Source organism: Struthio camelus, chromosome 32, assembly GCF_040807025.1.
Source record: "Struthio camelus isolate bStrCam1 chromosome 32, bStrCam1.hap1, whole genome shotgun sequence".
NCBI lineage: Eukaryota > Metazoa > Chordata > Aves > Struthioniformes > Struthionidae > Struthio > Struthio camelus.
In genome coordinates this window covers 788992-810618 of record NC_090973.1, presented here as the reverse complement: position 1 = coordinate 810618, position 21627 = coordinate 788992, and the positions used below count along the sequence as shown (strand labels likewise).

At 70.5% G+C, this 21627-nt stretch overlaps 2 protein-coding genes across 2 annotated transcripts; one reads left to right on the top strand and one right to left on the bottom strand.

The window, feature by feature from the left end:
• Positions 1-2115: 2115 nt before the first annotated feature.
• Positions 2116-6503, bottom strand: LOC138063524 (serine protease 33-like). The gene is made up of 4 exons (XM_068923140.1): positions 6256-6503; positions 5905-6176; positions 4109-4278; positions 2116-2902 (listed from the first exon to the last, which is right to left on the bottom strand). Exons 1-4 carry the CDS (start codon positions 6501-6503, stop codon positions 2657-2659), a joined length of 936 nt encoding a protein of 311 aa, XP_068779241.1. The 3' UTR covers positions 2116-2656.
• Positions 6504-10973: 4470 nt separating this feature from the next.
• On the top strand, positions 10974-20734 carry ELOB (elongin B). The gene is made up of 4 exons (XM_068923351.1): positions 10974-11153; positions 11787-11921; positions 15409-15517; positions 20477-20734. Exons 1-4 carry the CDS (start codon positions 11151-11153, stop codon positions 20587-20589), a joined length of 360 nt encoding a protein of 119 aa, XP_068779452.1. The 5' UTR covers positions 10974-11150; the 3' UTR covers positions 20590-20734.
• Positions 20735-21627: the final 893 nt, after the last annotated feature.

The following is a 21627-nucleotide window of genomic DNA, read 5'->3' as shown; positions in this document are numbered from 1 at the left end:
GGGGGGGGTTGGGGATTCCACGGGGGGGTTTTGGGGTCCTACAGGAGGGTTTTGGGGTCCCCATAGGGCTTTTGGGGTCCCACAGGGGGGTTTTGGGGTCCCACGGGGGGGTTTTGGGGTCCTACAGGAGGGTTTTGGGGTCCCCATAGGGCTTTGGGGTCCCTACACGGGGGGGTTGGGGTCCCACGGGGGGGTTTTGGGGTCCTACAGGACGGTTTTGGGGTCCCCATAGGGCTTTTGGGGTCCCACAGGGGGGTTTTGGGGTCCCACGGGTGGGTTTTGGGGTCCTACAGGAGGGTTTTGGGGTCCCCATAGGGCTTTGGGGTCCCCCAAATGGTTTGGGGGGTCCCACAGGAGAGTTTTGGGGTCCCCATAGGGCTTTGGGGTCACTACACGGGGGGGTTGGGGGTCCCACGGGGGGTTTTGGGGTCCTACAGGACTGTTTTGGGGTCCCCATAGGGCTTTGGGGTCCCCCAAATGGTTTGGGGGGGTCCCACAGGAGGGTTTTGGGGTCCCCATAGGGCTTTGGGGTCCCTACACGGGGGGTTGGGGTCCTACAGGAGGGTTTGGGGGTCTCCATAGGGCTTTGGGGCCCCCCCAAATGGTTTGGAGGTTCCATGGGGGGGTTGGGGGTCCCACAGGGAAGTTTTGGGGTCCTACAGGAGGGTTTTGGGGTCCCCATAGGACTTTGGGGCCCCCCAAATGGTTTGGGGGTCCCAATAGGGGATTTTTGGGGTCCCCATAGGACTTTGGACCCCCCCAGATGGTCTGGGGGGGTCCCATGATGGTGGGTTGGGGTCCCACAGGAGGGTTTTGGGGTCCCCATAAGGTTTTGGGGTCCCTACAGGGTGGTTTTGGGTTCCTACAGGAGGGTTTGGGGGTCCCCATAGGACTTTGGACCCCCCAGATGGTCTGGGGGGTCCCATGATGGGGGGTTGGGGTCCCACAGGAGGGTTTTGGGGTCCCCATAAGGTTTTGGGGTCCCTACAGGGTGGTTTTGGGTTCCTACAGGAGGGTTTGGGGGTCCCCACAGGACTTTGAGGCCCCACCAAATGGTTTGGGGGTCCCACAGGAGGGTTTTGGGGTCCCCATAAGGTTTTGGGGTCCCTACAGGGGAGTTTTGGGTTCCTACAGGAGGGTTTGGGGGTCCCCATAGGACTTTGGGCCCCACCAAATGGTTTGGGGGTCCCACAGGAGGGTTTTGGGGTCCCCATAAGGTTTTGGGGTCCCTACAGGGTGGTTTTGGGTTCCTACAGGAGGGTTTGGGGGTCCCCATAGGACTTTGGGGCCCCACCAAATGGTTTGGGGGTCCCACAGGAGGGTTTTGGGGTCCCCATAAGGTTTTGGGGTCCCTACAGGGGGGTTTTGGTGTCCTACAGGAAGGTTTTGGGGTCTCCATAGGGCTTTGGGGCCCCCCCAAATGGTTTGGGGGTTCCATGGGGGAGGTTGGGGGTCCCACAGGGAAGTTTTGGGGTCCTACAGGAGGGTTTTGGGGTCCCCATAGGGCTTTGGGACCCCCCATATGGTTCTGGGGTCCTATGGGGGGGGTTGGGGTCCCCATGGGGCTTTGAAGCCCTCTAGATGCTTTTGGGGTCCCACGGGGGGGGTTGGGATCTCCATAGGGCTTTGGGATCCCCTCCAGATGGTTTTGGGGGTCCCCTATAGGGTTTTTGGAATCCCCACAGGGTTTTGGGGCCCCCGGATGGTTTTGGGGTCCCATAGGGGAGTTTTGGGGTCCCCATGGGGTTTTGGGGTCCCACAGGGCTGTTTGGGGTCCCACGGAAGGGTTTTGGAGACCCACAGGGGAGTTTCGGGGCCCCCATAGTGCTTTGGGGTCCCTCAGGTTGTTTTGGGGTCCTCCATAGGGATTTTGGGGTCCTCATAGGGTTTTGGGACCCCCAGATGGTTTTGGGGTCCCACAGGGGGGGTTGGGGATCTCCATAGGACTTTAGGGTCACCCAGATGGTTTTAGGGTCCCCCACAGGAGATTTGGGGTCCCCATAGGGCTTTGAGGCCCCCTCCAATATGGTTTTGAGATCCCCATAAGGCTTTGAACCCCCTCGAGATAGTTTTGGGGTCCCACAGGGAGGTTTTGGGGTCCCCATAGGTGTTTTGGGATCTCCATAAGGCTTCGGACCCCCTCGAGATAGTTTTGGGGTCCCACAGGGAGGTTTTGGGGTCCCCATAGGTGTTTTGGGGTCCCCATAAGTCTTTGGGGCCCCCCAAGATGGTTTTGAGGTCCCACAGGGAGGTTTTGGGGTCCCCGTAAGAGTTTTGGGGACCCCATAGGGCTTTGAGCCCCCCTGAGATGTTTTGGCGATCCCCTAGGGGTGTTTCGAGGTCCTCCATAGGAGGACCTTGTCTCCAAGGGCAACGAGGAGCAGGCGGGGGAGAGCAGTGCCCTCGGCGGCAGTACCCTCGGCGGCGGTACCATCGGCGGTGACTGTACCAGTACCACCGGCGGCACCATCGGGCCGAGGAGGAGCAGGAGGCCACCAGCAGCAGCGTTGGTGGCAGCGGTACCACCAGTGGGCACCGTTGGAGGCTGTAGCAGTACCGCCGCCGGCGGCTGTAGCAGTACCACCGGCGGCACCGCCCAAGAGAGGTGACGAGGAGGAACAAGAGGCTGAGGGCGGCGACGGCGCTACAGCCGCCGTCAGGGGCCGGCGAGGGCCAGGAGGAGCAGGAGGGCGACGGGGGTACAGGCGGCGGTACAGGCGGCGGCACCGGCGGTGACCAAGGGCAGGTCGGGGACGCGGCGGGCGATCCAGGGGGTGTAGGCGCTGACGCGGGTGTAGACGCCCGGGCGGTTGGGCACGGCGCAGCCCTCGCCCCAGCTGACGATGCCGGTCAGCACCCAGCGGCCACCGGCCCGGCACACCAGCGGGCCACCGGAGTCACCCTGCCACGTGGGTTTGGGGGGGGACATGACGTCACGGGGGATGTGGGGGGGGGTCTATAGGGTTGGGGGGGGTCGGGGCGAGGGCACAACGGGGGGTGGCTGTGTCCCCGTGGGGGCAGCCGGGACGTGGGCTGTCTCACTTAGGTGTCCCACCATGTCCCTCCATGTCCTCCAGGTCCCTCCACGTCCCCCCATGACCCCCATGTTCCTCCATGTCCCCCCGTGTCCCTCCACGTCCCCCCATGACCCCCATGTCCTCCTTGTCCCTCATGTTGTCCATGTCCCTCCATGTCCCCCCACATCCTCCATGTCCTCCTTGTCCCTCCATGTCCCTCCATGTCCATCAGTCCTCCATGTGCCTCCATGTTCCCCATGTTCTCTATGTCCCCCCGTGTCCCTCCATGTGTACTCCTTGTCCCTCATGTTCTTCATGTCCCTCCCTGTCCCCCACGTCCCTCCATGTCCCCCCACATCCTCCCATGTCCCTCCATGTCCCTCATATCCTCCATGTCCCTCATGTTCTCCACGTTCTCCATGTCCCCCCATGTCCCTCCACGTCCCCCCATGTCCCCCATGTCCCTCCATGTTCTCCATGTCCCTCCACGTCCCCCCATGTCCCCCATGTCCCTCCATGTCCCCCATGTCCTCCTTCTCCGTCCATGTCCCTCCATGTCCCTCCATGTCCCTCCATGTCCCCCATATCCTCCATGTCCCTCATGTTCTCCACGTTCTCCATGTCCCCCCATGTCCCTCCACGTCCCCCCATGTCCCCCATGTCCCTCCATGTTCTCCATGTCCCCCCATGTCCCTCCACGTCCCCCCATGTCCCCCATGTCCCTCCATGTCCCTCCATGTCCCCCATATCCTCCATGTCCCTCATGTTCTCCATGTTCTCCATGTCCCTCCATGTCCCTCATGTCCCCCATCTCCCCCATGTCCCCCCATGTCCCCCATATCCTCCTTCTCCATCCATGTCCCCCCGTGTCCCCCCATGTCCCTCCATGTCCCTCTGTCCTCCCTGTTCCTCCATGTCCCTCTGTCCTCCATGTTCCCCCATGTCCCTCCATGTCCCTCCATGTCCCTCCATGTCCCTCATGTTCTCCATGTCCCCCACATCCCTCCATGTCCCCCTCCCCATGTTCCCCCCCATCCCACGTCCCCCCCATCCCCATGTCCCCCCCGTCCCCTCCGCGTGCCCGTCCCCACCTTGCAGGTGTCCTTGAGGCCCTCGGGGTACCCGGCGCACATCATGTCGTCCTGGATGCGCCGCGGCGGCAGCCCCCGGCCCATGTCGATGCCGTAGAGGCGCCGGCAGGTGGCCTGCGCCATGATGGGCACCTCCAGCTTCTGCAGCCGCCGCGGCGACGGCAGGTCCTCTGCGGGCACCCAAAGGGGCAGGTGGCACCCGGCTCCTCCGCCAGGCCCCCCGCCACCCCCATCCCTTCAGCCACCATTAGGTCACCACAGCCACCGCTGCGTCCCCACAACCTCCATTGGGTCCTCCTGACCCCCCCCCACCTTGGCCACTGTTGGGTCCTCTTGGCCACCTTTGGGTCTCCTTGGCCACTGTTGAGTCCCCACCACCCCCATTGGGTCCCCTTGGCCACCACTGAGTTCGCCGACAACCCCCATTAGGTTCCCACGACCCCCGTTGGGTCTCCTTGGCCACTGCTGGGTCTCCACCACCACCACTGGGTCCTCTTGGCTATTGCTGGGTCCCCACAACCCTGTTGGGTCCCTTTGGCCATCGTTGGGTCCCCTCAGCCCTCATTGGGTCCCCTCGGCTCCCATTGGGTCCCCACAACCCCATTGGGTCCCATTGTCCACCATTTGGTCCCAGTGGCCCCTGTTGGGTCCCCGTTGGGTCCCTATGACCCCCGTTGGGTCCCCTTGGCCATCGTTGGGTCCCCTTGGTCACCATTGGGTTCCTATGACTCCTGTTGGGTCCCCTCAGCCACCATTGGGTCTCCATATGCACTGTTGGGTCCCACTGATCCCCCTTGTCCACTGTTTGGTCCCAATGAACCCACTGGGTCCCCTTGACCACCATTGGGTTCCCATGATTCCCGTTGGATCCCCTTGGTCACCATTGAGTCCCCTTGGCCTCCGTTGATCCTCCTTGGCCACCGTTTGGTCCCAGTGACCCCCCCCACTGGGTCCCCTTGGTTACCATTGGCTCCCCATCAGCTTCACTGGGTCCCCACAATCCCCATTGGGTCCCCTTGGCCACCACTGGGTCCCCTCCGCTTCCACTGGATCCCCACCACCCCCACAGGGTCCCCTCAGCCACCACTGGGTCTCCTCAATCCCTGTTGGGAACCGTTAATCCTCCTTGCCCGCTGCTTGGTCCCAAAGACCCCCCCACACTGGGTTCCTTTGGCCACCATTGGGTCCCCTTGGCCACCATTGGGTCCCCATCACCCCTGTTGGGTCCCCTTGGCCCCCATTGGTTCTCCATAACCACTATTGGGTCTACTTGGCCTCTGATGATCCCCTTGGCCACTGTTTGGTCCCAGTGACCCCTGTTGGATCCCCTTGGCCACCGTTGGCTCCCTACCACCCCCATTGGGTCCCCTCAGCCACCATTTGGTCTCCATACCCACTGTTGGATCCCGTTGATCCCCCTAGGCCACCATTGGGTCCCCTCAATCCCTGCTTTGTCCCCTTGGCCTCCGTTGGATCCCCATCACCCCTCATTGGGTCCTCTTGGCCCCCGTTGGGTCCCCTTGGCCTCCATTGGATTCCCATCACCCCCCGTTGGGTCCTTTTGGCCACCATGGGGTCCCCATCAGCTCCGTGAGGTCCCCTCAATCCCTGTTGGGTCCCCTTGGCCTCCATTGGGTCCCCATCACCCCCCGTTGGGTCCTCTTGGCCACCATTGGGTCCCCTTGGCCCCCGTTGAGTCCTCATGGCCACCTTTGGGTCCCGGCTGTGTTTCCACTCTCCCCCCGCTTCGTAAGCCCAGGACGTGGCTGGTGAAAGTGGGTGGGGGGGACACCCACCGCCTTCCTTGATGTCACCCCAGCCGGTGGCGACGCAGCGGGTGCCGGGGGCGAAACGGAGGGCCGGGCCGGGCAGGCAGACGGGCAGGATGGTGGCAGAGAAGGTCACGGGCCTGACCAGCTGGGCCAGGGCGATGTCGCCGCTGGTGGCCTCACCGGCGTAGGCGGGATGGGGCAGGAGGCGACTCAAGGGCACGACGGTGCTGGGTCCCGGCGGTCCCGCCAGCTCCTGCACGCCCAGCAACACTGCGTAGTCGCCTGGTTCCCGGCTCCTGTGAGGAGGTCACGGAGGGGTGGGTGGGTGGGCGAGGGTGGGCGGTTTTGGGGGGGGGGCGCGAGGCCGGTACTCACGCCTGGAAGCAGTGGGCGGCAGTGAGGACCCACTGCGGGGCGATGAGGGAGGCGCCACAGACGTGGGTGCCGCGGCGGAGCAGGCTGCCCTGCCAGGGCCACTCGCCGGGGCCGGCGTCCTCGCCGCCCACGTTGCGCGACAGCCCCGGCGAGAAGGGGCGGCCGCAGGCTGCGAGGGGACTGGGGTCATGGTGGTGGGACTTGGGACATGGAGGACTTGGGGGGACATGGAGGATGTGGGGGGACATGGAGGTCATAGAGGGACATGGAGGGATGTGGGGGGACGTGGGGGGTCATGGAGGGACATGGAGGTCATAAAGGGACATGGAGGGATGTGGGGGGACATGGAGGGACATGCGAGTCGTGGAGGGACGTGGGGGGGACATGGAAGGACATGGAGATTGTGGAGGGACATGAGACATGGGGGACATGGAGAGACATGCAGGGACATTGGGGACATGAAGGGACATGGGGGTCATAAAGAGACATGGGGGAGACATGGAGATCATGGAGAAAAATGGTGGGTCATGGAGGGACATTGGGGACAGGGGGGACATGGAGGTACATGGAGGGACATGGGAAGACATGAGGGTCATAGAGGGACATGGGGGTCATGGAGGGACATGAGGGGACATAGAGAGACATGAGGGTCATGGAGGGACATGGAGGGTCATGGAGGGACATGGAGGTCATGGAGGGACATGGGGGTTATGGGGGACATGGAGGGTCATGGGGGACATGGAGGGACATGGGGGGTCATGGCGGGACATTGGGGACATGGGGGACATGGGAAGACATGAGGTTCATGGAGGGACATGGAAGGACATGGGGGTCATGGAGGGTCATGGAGAGACATGGAGGGACATGGGGGTCATGGGGGGCATGGAGGGACATGGTGGGTCATGGGGATCATGGAGGGCCGTGGAGGGACATGGAGGGACATGGGGGGGTCATGGAGGGTCATGGAGGGACATGGGGGGTCATGGAGGGACATGGAGGGACACGGAGGGACATGGGGGTCATGGGGGGACATGGAGGACATGGAGGGTCATGGAGGGACATGAGGGTCATGGGGGACATGGAGGACATGGGGGGGTCATGGAGGGACATGGAGGGACACGGAGGGACATGGGGGTCATGGGGGGACATGGAGGACATGGAGGGTCATGGAGGGACATGGGGGGTCATGGAGGGACATGGAGGGTCATGGAGGACCTGGGGGGTCATGGAGGGACATGGGGGACATGGAGGGACATGGGGGTCATGGGGGGACATGGAGGACATGGAGGGTCATGGAGGGACATGGAGGGTCATGGAGGACCTGGGGGGTCATGGAGGGACATGGGGGACATGGAAGGACATGGAAGGTCATGGAGGGACATGGGGGGGTCATGGAGGGACATGGGGGGTCATGGAGGACCTGGGGGGTCATGGAGGACATGGGGGTTCATGGAGGACATGGGGGGTCATGGAGGGACATGGAGGGTCATGGAGGGACATGGAGGGACATGGGGGGTCATGGAGGGACATGGAGGGTCATGGAGGGACATGGGGGTCATGGAGGGACATGGAGGGTCATGGAGGGTCATGGAGGACATGGGGGGTCATGGAGGGACATGGAGGGTCATGGAGGGTCATGGAGGACATGGGGGGTCATGGAGGGACATGGAGGGTCATGGAGGGTCATGGAGGACATGGGGGGTCATGGAGGGACATGGGGGTCATGGAGGGTCATGGAGGACATGGGGGGTCATGGAGGGACATGGGGGTCATGGAGGGTCATGGAGGGACATGGGGGGGTCATGGAGGACTGGGTGGGTCATGGAGGGTCATAGGGGACATGGTTCTCACCCAGCTCCGACCGCGTCAGCTCCGACTGGACCACTGCAGAGTACCGGGGTTGGGGGGGGACACACCGATGAGGGCCCAGGCGTCCTCTTCGCTCCCCCTCCCCCCTCCAAAATCCACCCCCCCACACCCCGCCCCACCCCCCGCCGACGGCGGCGGTGGAGAAAGGGGCCCAGGCGTCCTGACCTGCCCTCACCCCACCCACCCCACCCACCTGGCAGGGGGCCCAGGCATCCGGGCTGCGCTCCACCCCCCCCCCCAAACCAACACCAGGGGGCCCAGGCGTCCGGCGGTCCCACCACCCCCCACTTCCCACCCCCCCCCCAACCACCACCCAAAACGGGGCCCAGGCGTCCGGGCCTACCCGGCGTGGCCTGAAGGTCTCCGTCGCAGCCGTGGCCGAACCCGGGGGCGCCGAGGAGGAGGAGGGCGAGGAAGAGGTCGGGGGCGGCCATGACGGTGGCGCCGCCCCCCCGCCCTCCCCTCCCCCCCCACCACCACCACCACCACCTCCGCCCCGACGGGAGCCGACCTGGGACCCGGCCGCCCCGGCGGGCGCCGCTTAAATGGGGCCCAGGCGGCGGCGGGCGGAGCGCGAAGCCGTCCGACGGGTTCCCTCGCGCCCACGCCTGGGGAGGGGACCCAGGTGTCCGGGAGGGGCCCAGGCGTCCTGGAGGGGCCCAGGTGTCCTGGAGGGACCCAGGTGTCCGGGAGGGGCCCAGGTGTCCTGGAAGGACTCAGGTGTCCAGGAGAGACCCAGGTGTCTGGGAAGGGCCCAGGTGTCCGGGAGGGGCCCAGGTTTCCTGGAGGGACCCAGGTATCCGGGAGGGGCCCAGGTGTCCGGGAGGGGCCCAGGCCTCTGGGAGGGACCCAGGTGTCCTGGAGGGACCCAGGTGTCCGGGAAGGGGCCCAGGCATCCTGGAGGGGCCCAGGCGTCCTGGAGGGACCCAGGTGTCCGGGAGGGACCCAGGCGTCCGAGAGGGACCCAGGTGTCCGGGAGGGACTCAGTTGTCCGGTAGGGACCCAGGCGTCCGGGAGAGACCCAGGTGTCCAGGAAGGGCCCAGGCGTCCTGGAGGGGCCCAGGCGTCCGGGAAGGGCCCAGGCCTCCGGGAGGGACCCAGGTGTCCTGGAGGGGCCCAGGTGTCCGGGAGGGACCCAGGTGTCCGGGAGGGACCCAGGCGTCCGGGAGGGGCCCAGGTGTCCAGGAGGGGCCCAGGTGTCTGGGAAGGGCCCAGGCATCCTGGAGGGGCCCAGGTGTCCGGGAAGGGCCCAGGCCTCTGGGAGGGATCCAGGTGTCTTGGAGGGGCCCAGGCGTCCTGGAGGGGCCCAGGCGTCCTGGATGGGCCCAGGTGTCCTGGAGGGGCCCAGGCGTCCGGGAGGGACCCAGGTGTCCTGGAGGGGCCCAGGCGTCCGGGAGGGGCCCAGGCGTCCTGGATGGGCCCAGGTGTCCTGGAGGGGCCCAGGTGTCCGGGCAGGGACCCAGGAGTCCGGGAAGGGCCCAGGCGTCCTGGAGGGGCCCAGGCGTCCTGGAGGGACCCAGGCGTCCGGGAGGGACCCAGGCGTCCGGGGAGGGACCCAGGCGTCCGGGAAGGGCCCAGGTGTCCGGGAAGGGCCCAGGCGTTCGGGGAAGGGCCCAGGCGTCCTGGAGGGGCCCAGGCGTCCGGGAGGGGCCCAGGCATCCAAGCACCCCCCCTCCCCAGTAACTCCAGTTTGCCCAGTTCCCTCCAATCCTTCTTGTCCACCCCTTCCTATCCCCCCCCCCTCCCGAAACAACGCACCCGGACGCCTGGGCCCCTCCAGGAGGAGGTGGGTGGCATTGGGTGTGTGTGTGGGGGGGGTCCCCCTCCCGGACGCCTGGGCCCTCCCCCCACCCCCTTCCTAAAATAAAACGGGAGTCCTCGCGGGCCCCAGAGGCGCCCGGGGCTGGGGCGGGGGCCCCCGGACGCCTGGGCTCACCCAAACCCACGCCTGTCCCGACAGGACGGCGGGGCGGGGTGGGGCGGGAACCCGCCCCGTCAGCAGAACGGGCGCCCGGACGCCTGGGCCCCCGGCGGTGGCGGCGGGGGGGGGGGGGGGGGGGGAAGGGGGGGGAGGCACCCCGGGGCGCCGCTCACCTCGCAAGGGCCCAGGCGTCCGGCCAGGGAAAGGGGGAGGGGGAGGATTTGGGCCCCAAATTTCTCTCTTTTTTGCCCTTCCCCCCCCCCAAAAAAAAGCAGCGTTTTTGGGTAAAATAAAACCATTGGTTTGTTCAGGGAAATGGCGGCGTGGGGCCCAGGCGTCCGGGCGGCAGCGAGCGTGTGGGGCCCAGGCGTCCGGGCGGAGCTGGCCCACGGCGGTTGGGGGAGGGGGGGGCTCACACTCCCCCCTCAGGGGCCCAGGTGTCCCAGCACGGCCAAGGGGCCCAGGCGTCCGGGTCCCCTCCCCTTCCTCCGCCACGGGTGGGGGGGGGGCATCTGGTGAGGGAGGGGTGGCCCGGACGCCTGGGCCCAACTGGGGTGTGCCCCCCCCCCTCGCCCTTCCCCCACACAGACTGGGCCCAGGCGTCCGGGTTTGCTGCCCCTCCTTCACACCCACCCCTGCCCAAGATGGCGGCCAGGAGGCGCCGCCCTTCCCAACATGGCGGAGGGAGGGAGATTTGGGGGGGGGTGCGCGACCTCCCCAACATGGCGGCGGGGGTGGAAAGCAGGAGAGCGCAGGCGCGACTTCCCCAACATGGCGGCGGAGGCGGGGGGGGGGAAGGTGGGAGAGCGCAGGCGCGACCTCTCCAACATGGCGGCGGAAGGCTCCGGCGCGACCTTCCCAACATGGCGGCGGAGGCGGGGGGGGGGGAAAGGTGGGAGAGCGCAGGCGCGACCTCCCCAACATGGCGGCGGCGGCCGTTGAAAGGGCGGGAAGACCGGGGCGGGGGGAAAGGAGGGAGGGCGCATGCGCGGCGGGCGAGCGGGCAGTGCGCAGGCGCCGGCCCCGCCCCTTCCTGCCCCGGGCGCCGCGGTGCGGGCTGGGATCGTGGCGGACTCAGCGGCGGTGTCTGCGCGCGGCGGCGGCGATGGTGAGCGGCGACCCCCCCCCTTGTTCCCCCCCCCCAAAAATCTGGGGCTTTAACACCCCCCCGGGACGCACTGGGGGGGCTGGAAAAGGGGGGGGGGGGTTGGGCCGGGCCCCGCCGCCACCCGCCTTTTATACCCCTCCCCCCGCCTCGGCCACGCCCCCCGCCTCGGCCACGCCCCCCGCCTCGGCCACGCCCCCCGCCTCGGCCAGGCCACGCCCCCTCCCCGCGGTGGGGGGGGGTTCCCCCCCTCCCCTGCCGGCCGCGGCCAGGCCACGCCCCCTCCTCCCGGGTGGCCTTTGGGGGGGGAGGGCGGGAAACCCCGCCCACTCGGGTCTGGCCACGCCCCCACCCCTCCGGGGGGGCTCCACCCCCCACTGTGGGCGTCCGGGGGGGGGGGTGGTCCCGTTTCCTCCCCCCCCACCCCACTGTGGGCCCAGGCGTCCGGGGGTCTCCCAGTTCCCCCCACCACCACCCTGCAGCGGGCCCAGGCGTCCGGGGGGGGGGGAGCTCCCAGCCCCATTGTGGGCCCAGGCATCCGGGGGTTCCCGGTCCCCCCCCGCCCCGCCCCACGGCGGGCCCAGGCGTCCGGGGGGCTCCCGGCCCGCCGCCCCACGGCGTCCCCCCGCCCCGCAGGACGTCTTCCTCATGATCCGCCGTCACAAGACGACCATCTTCACCGACGCCAAGGAGTCCAGCACCGTCTACGAGCTCAAGCGCATCGTCGAGGGCATCCTCAAGCGGCCCCCCGAGGAGCAGCGCCTCTATAAGGTGGGGGGGGGCCGCTATGGGGCTGTGTGGGGTTTGCTATGGGGCTGGGCCTGGCCTACGGGGTCTCTAGGGGGATCTGGGGGGGTCCCCATGGGGCAGGGCCTCGGTGTGGGGTCTCTATGGGGCTGTGTGGGGTCTGCTATGGGGCTGGGGCTGGGCTGTGGGGTCTCTAGGGGGCTCTGGGGGGGTCCCTGTGGGGCAGGGCCTCGGTGTGGGGTCTCTAGGGGGCTGTGTGGGGTCTGCTATGGGGCTGGGGCTGGGCTGTGGGGTCTCTAGGGGGCTCTGGGGGGGTCCCCTTGGGTCAGGGGCTGGGTATGGGGTCTCTATGGGGCTGTGTGGGGTCTGCTATGGGGCTGGGCCTGGGCTGTGGGGTCTCTATGGGGCTGCCTGGGGTCTGCTATGGGGCTGGGCCTGGGCTGTGGGGTCTCTAGGGGGCTGTGTGGGGTCTGCTATGGGGCTGGGGCTGGGCTGTGGGGTCTCTAGGGGGCTCTGGGGGGGTCCCCTTGGGTCAGGGGCTGGGTATGGGGTCTCTATGGGGCTGTGTGGGGTCTGCTATGGGGCTGAGCCTGGGCTGTGGGGTCTCTAGGGGGCTGTGTGGGGTCTGCTATGGGGCTGGGCCTGGGCTGTGGGGTCTCTAAGGGGCTGCCTGGGGTCTGCTATGGGTCAGGGGCTGGGTGTGGGGTCTCTATGGGGCTGTGTGGGGTCTGCTATGGGGCTGGGCCTGGCCTACGGGGTCTCTGTGGGGCTGCCTGGGGTCTGCTATGGGGCTGGGCCTGGCCTACGGGGTCTCTAGGGGGATCTGGGGGGGTCCCCATGGGGCAGGGCCTCGGTGTGGGGTCTCTATGGGGTTGTGTGGGGTGTGCTATGGGGCTGAGCCTGGGCTGTGGGGTCTCTATGGGGCTGTGTGGGATCTGCTATGGGGCTGGGCCTGGGCTGTGGGGTCTCTAAGGGGCTGCCTGGGGTCTGCTATGGGGCTGGGCCTGGGCTGTGGGGTCTCTATAGGGCTGTGTGGGGTCTGCTATGGGGTTGGGCCTGGGCTGTGGGGTCTCTAGTGGGCTGCCTGGGGTCTGCTATGGGGCTGGGCCTGGGCTGTGGGGTCTCTATGGGGCTGTGTGGGGTCTGCTATGGGGCTGGGCCTGGGCTATGGGGTCTCTATGGGGCTGTGTGGGGTCTGCTATGGGGCAGGGGCTGGGTGTGGGGTCTCTATGGGGCTGCCTGGGGTCTGCTATGGGGCTGGGCCTGGGCTATGGGGTCTTTAGGGGGCTGTGTGGGGTCTGCTATGGGGCTGGGCCTGGGCTGTGGGGTCTCTATGGGGCTGCCTGGGGTCTGCTATGGGGCTGGGCCTGGGCTGTGGGGTCTCTAGGGGGCTCTGGGGGGGTTTGCTATGGGGCAAGGCTGGGTGTGTGGTGTCTATGGGGCTGCCTGTGGTCTGCTATGGGGCTGTGGGGGGTCCCTGTGGGGCAGGGCCTGGGCCGTGGGGCAGCTGTGGGGCAGCCGTGGGGCAGGAGCTGGTTGCAGGGTGGCTGTGGGTCAGGAGCAGGGTTGCGTGGTGGCCGTGGGGCAGGAGTAGGGTCGTGGGGCGGCCTTGGGGCGGCCGTGGGGCAGGAGCTGGGTTGCAGGGCAGCCGTGGGGCAGGAGCAGGGTCGCGGGGCGGCTGTGGGGCAGCCGTGGGGCAGGAGCTGGGTTGCAGGGCAGCCGTGGGGCAGGAGCAGGGTCGCGGGGCGGCCGTGGGGCGGCCGTGGGGCAGGAGCTGGGTCACGGGGTGGCCGTGGGGCAGCCGTGGGGCAGGAGCTGGGTCGTGGGGCGGCCGTGGGGCAGGAGCAGGGTCGCGGGACAGCCGTGGGGCAGCCGTGGGGCAGGAGCTGGGTCGCGGGGCAGCCGTGGGGCGGCCGTGGGGCAGCCGTGGGGCAGGAGCAGGGTCGCGGGGCGGCCGTGGGGCAGGAGCAGGGTCGTGGGGCGGCTGTGGGGCGGCCGTGGGGCAGGAGCAGGGCCGAGGGGCGGCCGTGGGGCAGGAGCAGGGTTGCAGGGCGGCCTTGGGGCGGCCGTGGGGCAGCCGTGGGGCAGGAGCAGGGTCGCGGGGCAGCCGTGGGGCAGCCGTGGGGCAGGAGCTGGGTCGCGGGGCAGCCGTGGGGCAGGAGCAGGGTCGCGAGGCGGCCGTGGGGCGGCCGTGGGGCAGGAGCAGGGCCGCGGGGCGGCCGTAGGGCAGCCGTGGGGCAGGAGCAGGGTCGCGGGGCGGCCGTGGGGCAGCCGTGGGGCAGGAGCTGGGTCGCGGGGCAGCCGTGGGGCAGGAGCAGGGTCGCGAGGCGGCCGTGGGGCGGCCGTGGGGCAGGAGCAGGGCCGCGGGGCGGCCGTAGGGCAGCCGTGGGGCAGGAGCAGGGTCGCGGGGCGGCCGTGGGGCGGCCGTGGGGCAGGAGCAGGGTCGCGGGGCGGCCGTGGGGCAGCCGTGGGGCAGCTGTGGGGCAGGAGCAGGGTCGTGGGGCGGCCGTGGGGCGGCCGTGGGGCAGGAGCTGGGTCGTGGGGCGGCCGTGGGGCGGCCGTGGGGCAGGAGCAGGGTTGCAGGGCGGCCGTGGGGCAGTTGCGGGGCAGCCGTGGGGCAGGAGCAGGGTCGCGAGGCGGCCGTGGGGCGGCCGTGGGGCAGGAGCAGGGCCGCGGGGCGGCCGTGGAGCAGCCGTGGGGCAGGAGCTGGGTCGTGGGGCGGCCGTGGGGCAGCCGTGGGGCAGGAGCAGGGTCGCGGGGCGGCCGTGGGGCAGGAGCAGGGTCACGGGGCGGCCGTGGGGCAGCCGTGGGGCAGGAGCAGGGTCGCGGGGCAGCCGTGGGGCGGCCGTGGGGCAGGAGCTGGGTCGCAGGGCGGCCGTGGGGCAGGAGCAGGGTTGCGGGGCAGCCGTGGGGCAGGAGCAGGGTCGCGGGGCGGCCGTGGGGCAGCCGTGGGGCAGGAGCTGGGTCACGGGGTGGCCGTGGGGCAGCCGTGGGGCAGGAGCTGGGTCGCGGGGCAGCCGTGGGGCAGGAGCAGGGTCGCGAGGCGGCCGTGGGGCGGCCGTGGGGCAGGAGCAGGGCCGCGGGGCGGCCGTAGGGCAGCCGTGGGGCAGGAGCAGGGTCGCGGGGCGGCCGTGGGGCGGCCGTGGGGCAGGAGCAGGGTCGCGGGGCGGCCGTGGGGCAGCCGTGGGGCAGCTGTGGGGCAGGAGCAGGGTCGTGGGGCGGCCGTGGGGCGGCCGTGGGGCAGGAGCTGGGTCGTGGGGCGGCCGTGGGGCGGCCGTGGGGCAGGAGCAGGGTTGCAGGGCGGCCGTGGGGCAGTTGCGGGGCAGCCGTGGGGCAGGAGCAGGGTCGCGAGGCGGCCGTGGGGCAGCCGTGGGGCAGGAGCAGGGTCGCGGGGCGGCCGTGGGGCGGCCGTGGGGCAGGAGCTGGGTCGCAGGGCGGCCGTGGGGCAGGAGCAGGGCCGCGGGGCGGCCGTGGGGCCGCCGTGGGGCTGACGCCGCCCCCCACCCCCCAGGACGACCAGCTGCTGGACGACGCCAAGACGTTGGGCGACTGCGGCTTCACCAGCCAGACGGCCCGGCCCCAGGCGCCCGCCACCGTGGGGCTGGCCCTGCGCGCCGCCGGTGGGTCCTGCCCCATAGCGGGGGGTGGGGGGGAGCCGTGGGGCTGGCCCTGCGCGCCGCCGGTGGGTCCTGCCCCATAGCGGGGGGGTGGGGGGAGCCGTGGGGCCGGCCCTGCGCGCCGCCGGTGGGTCCTGCCCCATAGCGGGGGGGTGGGGGGAGCCGTGGGGCCGGCCCTGCGCGCCGCCGGTGGGTCCTGCCCCATAGCGGGGGGGTGGAGGGGAGCCGTGGGGCTGGCCCTGCGCGCCGCCGGTGGGTCCTGCCCCATAGCGGGGCGGCGGAGGGGTGGGGGGGAGCCGTGGGGCCGGCCCTGCGCGCCGCCGGTGGGTCCTGCCCCATAGCGGGGGGGTGGAGGGGAGCCGTGGGGCTGGCCCTGCGCGCCGCCGGTGGGTCCTGCCCCATAGCGGGGGGTGGGGGGAGCCGTGGGGCTGGCCCTGCGCGCCGCCGGTGGGTCCTGCCCCATAGCGGGGCGGCGGAGGGGTGGGGGGGAGCCGTGGGGCCGGCCCTGCGCGCCGCCGGTGGGTCCTGCCCCATAGCGGGGGGTGGGGGGGGGAGCCGTGGGGCCGGCCCTGCGCGCCGCCGGTGGGTCCTGCCCCATAGCGGGGGGTGGGGGGCAGCCGTGGGGCTGGCCCTGCGCGCCGCCGGTGGGTCCTGCCCCATAGCGGGGGGTGGGGGGGAGCCGTGGGGCCGGCCCTGCGCGCCGCCGGTGGGTCCTGCCCCATAGCGGGGGGGTGGGGGGAGCCGTGGGGCCGGCCCTGCGCGCCGCCGGTGGGTCCTGCCCCATAGCGGGGGGGTGGAGGGGAGCCGTGGGGCTGGCCCTGCGCGCCGCCGGTGAGTCCTGCCCCATAGCGGGGGGTGGGGGGAGCCGTGGGGCTGGCCCTGCGCGCCGCCGGTGGGTCCTGCCCCATAGCGGGGCGGCGGAGGGGTGGGGGGGAGCCGTGGGGCCGGCCCTGCGCGCCGCCGGTGGGTCCTGCCCCATAGCGGGGGGGTGGAGGGGAGCCGTGGGGCTGGCCCTGCGCGCCGCCGGTGGGTCCTGCCCCATAGCGGGGGGTGGGGGGAGCCGTGGGGCTGGCCCTGCGCGCCGCCGGTGGGTCCTGCCCCATAGCGGGGCGGCGGAGGGGTGGGGGGGAGCCGTGGGGCCGGCCCTGCGCGCCGCCGGTGGGTCCTGCCCCATAGCGGGGGGTGGGGGGGGGAGCCGTGGGGCCGGCCCTGCGCGCCGCCGGTGGGTCCTGCCCCATAGCGGGGGGTGGGGGGCAGCCGTGGGGCCGGCCCTGCGCGCCGCCGGTGGGTCCTGCCCCATAGCGGGGGGTGGGGGGGAGCCGTGGGGCCGGCCCTGCGCGCCGCCGGTGGGTCCTGCCCCATAGCGGGGGGGTGGGGGGGAGCCGTGGGGCCGGCCCTGCGCGCCGCCGGTGGGTCCTGCCCCATAGCGGGGGGTGGGGGGGAGCCGTGGGGCCGGCCCTGCGCGCCGCCGGTGGGTCCTGCCCCATAGCGGGGCGGTGGGGGGTGGGGGGCAGCCGTGGGGCCGGCCCTGCGTGCCGCCGGTGGGTCCTGCCCCATAGCGGGGCGGTGGGGGGTGGGGGGCAGCCGTGGGGCCGGCCCTGCGTGCCGCCGGTGGGTCCTGCCCCATAGCGGGGGGTGGGGGGGAGCCGTGGGGCCGGCCCTGCGCGCCGCCGGTGGGTCCTGCCCCATAGCGGGGGGTGGGGGGGAGCCGTGGGGCCGGCCCTGCGCACCGCCGGTGGGTCCTGCCCCATAGCAGGGGGTGGGGGGCAGCCGTGGGGCCGGCCCTGCGCGCCGCCGGTGGGTCCTGCCCCATAGCGGGGGGTGGGGGGAGCCGTGGGGCTGGCCCTGCGCGCCGCCGGTGGGTCCTGCCCCATAGCGGGGCGGCGGAGGGGTGGGGGGGAGCCGTGGGGCCGGCCCTGCGCGCCGCCGGTGGGTCCTGCCCCATAGCGGGGGGGTGGAGGGGAGCCGTGGGGCTGGCCCTGCGCGCCGCCGGTGGGTCCTGCCCCATAGCGGGGGGGTGGGGGGCAGCCGTGGGGCCGGCCCTGCGCGCCGCCGGTGGGTCCTGCCCCATAGCGGGGCGGTGGGGGGGAGCCGTGGGGCCGGCCCTGCGCGCCGCCGGTGGGTCCTGCCCCATAGCGGGGGGGTGGGGGGGAGCCGTGGGGCCGGCCCTGCGCGCCGCCGGTGGGTCCTGCCCCATAGCGGGGGGGTGGGGGGGAGCCGTGGGGCCGGCCCTGCGCGCCGCCGGTGGGTCCTGCCCCATAGCGGGGGGCGGGGGGGAGCCGTGGGGCCGGCCCTGCGCGCCGCCGGTGGGTCCTGCCCCATAGCGGGGGGTGGGGGGCAGCCGTGGGGCCGGCCCTGCGCGCCGCCGGTGGGTCCTGCCCCATAGCGGGGGGGTGGGAGGCAGCCGTGGGGCCGGCCCTGCGCGCCGCCGGTGGGTCCTGCCCCATAGCGGGGGGTGGGGGGGTGGGGGGCAGCCGTGGGGCCGGCCCTGCGCGCCGCCGGTGGGTCCTGCCCCATAGCGGGGGGGTGGGGGGGAGCCGTGGGGCCGGCCCTGCGCGCCGCCGGTGGGTCCTGCCCCATAGCGGGGGGGCGGGGGGGAGCCGTGGGGCCGGCCCTGCGCGCCGCCGGTGGGTCCTGCCCCATAGCGGGGGGGCGGGGGGGAGCCGTGGGGCCGGCCCTGCGCGCCGCCGGTGGGTCCTGCCCCATAGCGGGGCGGCGGGGGGGAGCCGTGGGGCTGGCCCTGCGCGCCGCCGGTGGGTCCTGCCCCATAGCGGGGCGGCGGAGGGGTGGGGGGCAGCCGTGGGGCCGGCCCTGCGCGCCGCCGGTGGGTCCTGCCCCATAGCGGGGGGCGGGGGGGAGCCGTGGGGCTGGCCCTGCGCGCCGCCGGTGGGTCCTGCCCCATAGCGGGGGGCGGGGGGGTGGGGGGCAGCCGTGGGGCCGGCCCTGCGCGCCGCCGGTGGGTCCTGCCCCATAGCGGGGCGGCGGGGGGGGAGCCGTGGGGCCGGCCCTGCGCGCCGCCGGTGGGTCCTGCCCCATAGCGGAGGTGATGTGGGGCCAGCCCTGCCCCATAGCGGGGGTGATGTGGGGCCAACCCTGCCCCATAGCGGAGGTGATGTGGGGCCAGCCCTGCCCCATAGCAGGGGGGTGATGTGGGGCCAGCCCTGCCCCATAGCGGGGGGGTGATGTGGGGCCAGCCCTGCCCCATAGCAGGGGGGTGATGTGGGACCAGCCCTGCCCCATAGCGGGGGGGTGATGTGGGACCAACCCTGCCCCATAGCAGGGGGGTGATGTGGGGCCAACCCTGCCCCATAGCGGGGGGAGAGATTTTTGCCCAAAAAGAGAAAAGCCGTCACTCCAAAGTGAAAGTTTTTGGTTGCCGAGGGGGGATTTATTGCCCCCGGGGGGGTATTTTGGGGGTAATTCTGGGGGTAGTTGGGGCGGTGGGGGGGTATTTAGTGGCTCGCGGGGTGTTCGGGGGTGATTTTGGGGGGAATTTGGGGGAATTTGGGGGCCTGGGGTGCAGGCGAGGCCGTCTACGTGCCGACACCCTCTGCCACCCGGCGGCGGGGGGTAGTTTGGGGCGTTTAGGGTGTTTTTGGGTTGTAGGAAAGTTGGCGGGGGTGTTCGGGGGTGATTTTGGGGTGATTTCGGGACAATTCAGGTCTCGCCGAGGCTTTCACAGCACTGCGTGTTGACACCCTCTGCCACCCGCCGGCGGGGGGTATTTTGGGGCGTTTAGGGTGTTTTTGGGTTGCGGGAAGGTTTAGGGGGTGATTTTGGGGGTATTTGAGAGTTGAAGGGGGTGTTCGGCGGTGATTTTGGGGTGATTTTGGGACAATTCGGGTCTCCCCGGGGCACAGCGGAGGCTTTCACAGCGCTGCGCGTCGACACCCTCTGCCACCCGCCGGCGGGGGGTATTTTGGGGTGTTTGGGGTGTTTTTGGGTTGTAGGAAAGTTGGTGGGGGTGTTCGGGGGTGATTTTGGGGTGATTTGAGAGTTGAAGGGGGTGTTCGGGGGTGATTTTGGGGTGATTTCGGGACAATTCAGGTCTCGCCGAGGCTTTCACAGCGCTGCGCGTCGACACCCTCTGCCACCCGCCGGCGGGGGGTAGTTTGGGGTGTTTGGGGTGTTTTTGGGTTGTAGGAAAGTTGGTGGGGGTGTTCGGGGGTGATTTTGGGGTGATTTCAGAGTTGAAGGGGGTGTTCGGGGGTGATTTTGGGGTGATTGGAGGACAATTCGGGTCTCGCCAAGGCTTTCACAGCGCTGCGCGTCGACACCCTCTGCCACCCGCCGGCGGGGGGTAGTTTGGGGTGTTGGGGGTGTTTTTGGGTTGTAGGAAGGTTTAGGGGGTGATTTTGGGGGTATTTGAGAGTTGAAGGGGGTGTTGGGCGGTGATTTTGGGACGATTCGGGTCTCCCCGGGGCACAGCGGAGGCTTTCACAGCGCTGCGCGTCGACACCCTCTGCCACCCGCCGGCGGGGGGTATTTTGGGGTGTTGGGGGTGTTTTTGGGTTGTAGGAAGGTTTAGGGGGTGATTTTGGGGGTATTTGAGAGTTGAAGGGGGTGTTGGGCGGTGATTTTGGGACGATTCGGGTCTCCCCGGGGCACAGCGGAGGCTTTCACAGCGCTGCGCGTCGACACCCTCTGCCACCCGCCGGCGGGGGGTATTTTGGGGTGTTTGGGGTGTTTTTGGGATGCGGGAAGGTTTAGGGGGTGATTTTGGGGGTATTTGAGAGTTGAAGGGGGTGTTCGGCGGTGATTTTGGGGTGATTTTGGGACGATTCGGGTCTCCCCGGGGCACAGCGGAGGCTTTCACAGCGCTGCGCGTCGACACCCTCTGCCACCCGCCGGCGGGGGGTATTTTGGGGTGTTGGGGGGGGGAGGGATTTGGGGTGGCGATGGAGGGGGGGGGTGATTTTGGGGGCGATCCGGGGGGTAACGGGGGGCTCTTGCCGGGCGCAGACGAGGCCTTCGAGGCGCTGCGCATCGACGCCTTCTCCAGCCCGCCGGAGCTGCCCGACGTCATGAAGCCGCAGGACTCGAGCGGCGGCGCCAACGAGCAGGCGGTGCAGTGAGCGCACACGCGTGTGCGGCCACCGCGCCCCTCCCCGGCACACGCGTGCGCGCTGCAGGCCGGGAAGGGGGTGCGGGCCCCACTCCCCCCCCCCACCCCGCACCGAAGCGCCAATAAAGATCCTCCCCCCCCCCCCCAAAAAAAAACCCCCCTCCGTGACTCGGCCGCCTCCACGTTTGGGGGGGGGGGGGGCATGGGCTAAGCGTGTGCTAAGCGTGTGCTAAGCGCGTGCGTGTTGTCTTGCCCGTGCAGCCGGGGTTCCCACCCACAGGGTTGGGGCCGGGGGGAGGGGGATGTGGGGTGATTGTGGGGGGGGTCCCATCGGGGTTCTCGGGGGGGGGTTGTGGGGCCCACTGGGGTGCTGGGGGGGGCTCGTGCGGGATGTGGGGTGCTGGGGGATGTGGGGCTCAGTGGGGTCCCATCGGGGCACTGGAGGGACCAGGGGGTCCCATGGGGCAGGATGTGGGTCCCAGTGGGGTCCCAGTGGGGCGCTGGGGGTCCCATGGGGCAGGATGTGGTTCCCAGTACGGTCCCATGGGGCGCTAGGGGTCCCGGAGGTCCCATGGGGCAGAATGTGGGTCCCAGTGGGGCGCTGGGGGTCCCATGTGGCAGAATGTGGGTCCCAGTGGGGCGCTGGGGGTCCCGGGGATCCCATGGGGCAGGATGTGGGTCCCAGTGGGGCACTGCGGGTTCCAGGGGTCCCATGGGGCAGGATGTGGGTCCCAGTGGGGTCCCAGTGGGGCGCTGGGGGTCCCAGGGGGGTGGGATGTGGGTCCCAGTACAGTCCCATGGGGTGCTGGGGTTCATGGGGAATCCCATGGGGCAGGATGTGGGTCCCAGTGTGGCGCTGGGGGTCCCATGGGGCAGGATGTGGGTCCCAGTGGGGCACTGGCGGTCCCGGGGGTCCCATGGGGTGGGATGTGGGTCCCAGTGGGGCGCTGGGGGTCCCGGGGGTCCCATGGGGTGGGATATGGGTCCCAGTGGGGTCCCAGTGGGGCGCTGGGGGTCCCATGGGGCAGGATGTGGGTCCCAGTGGGGC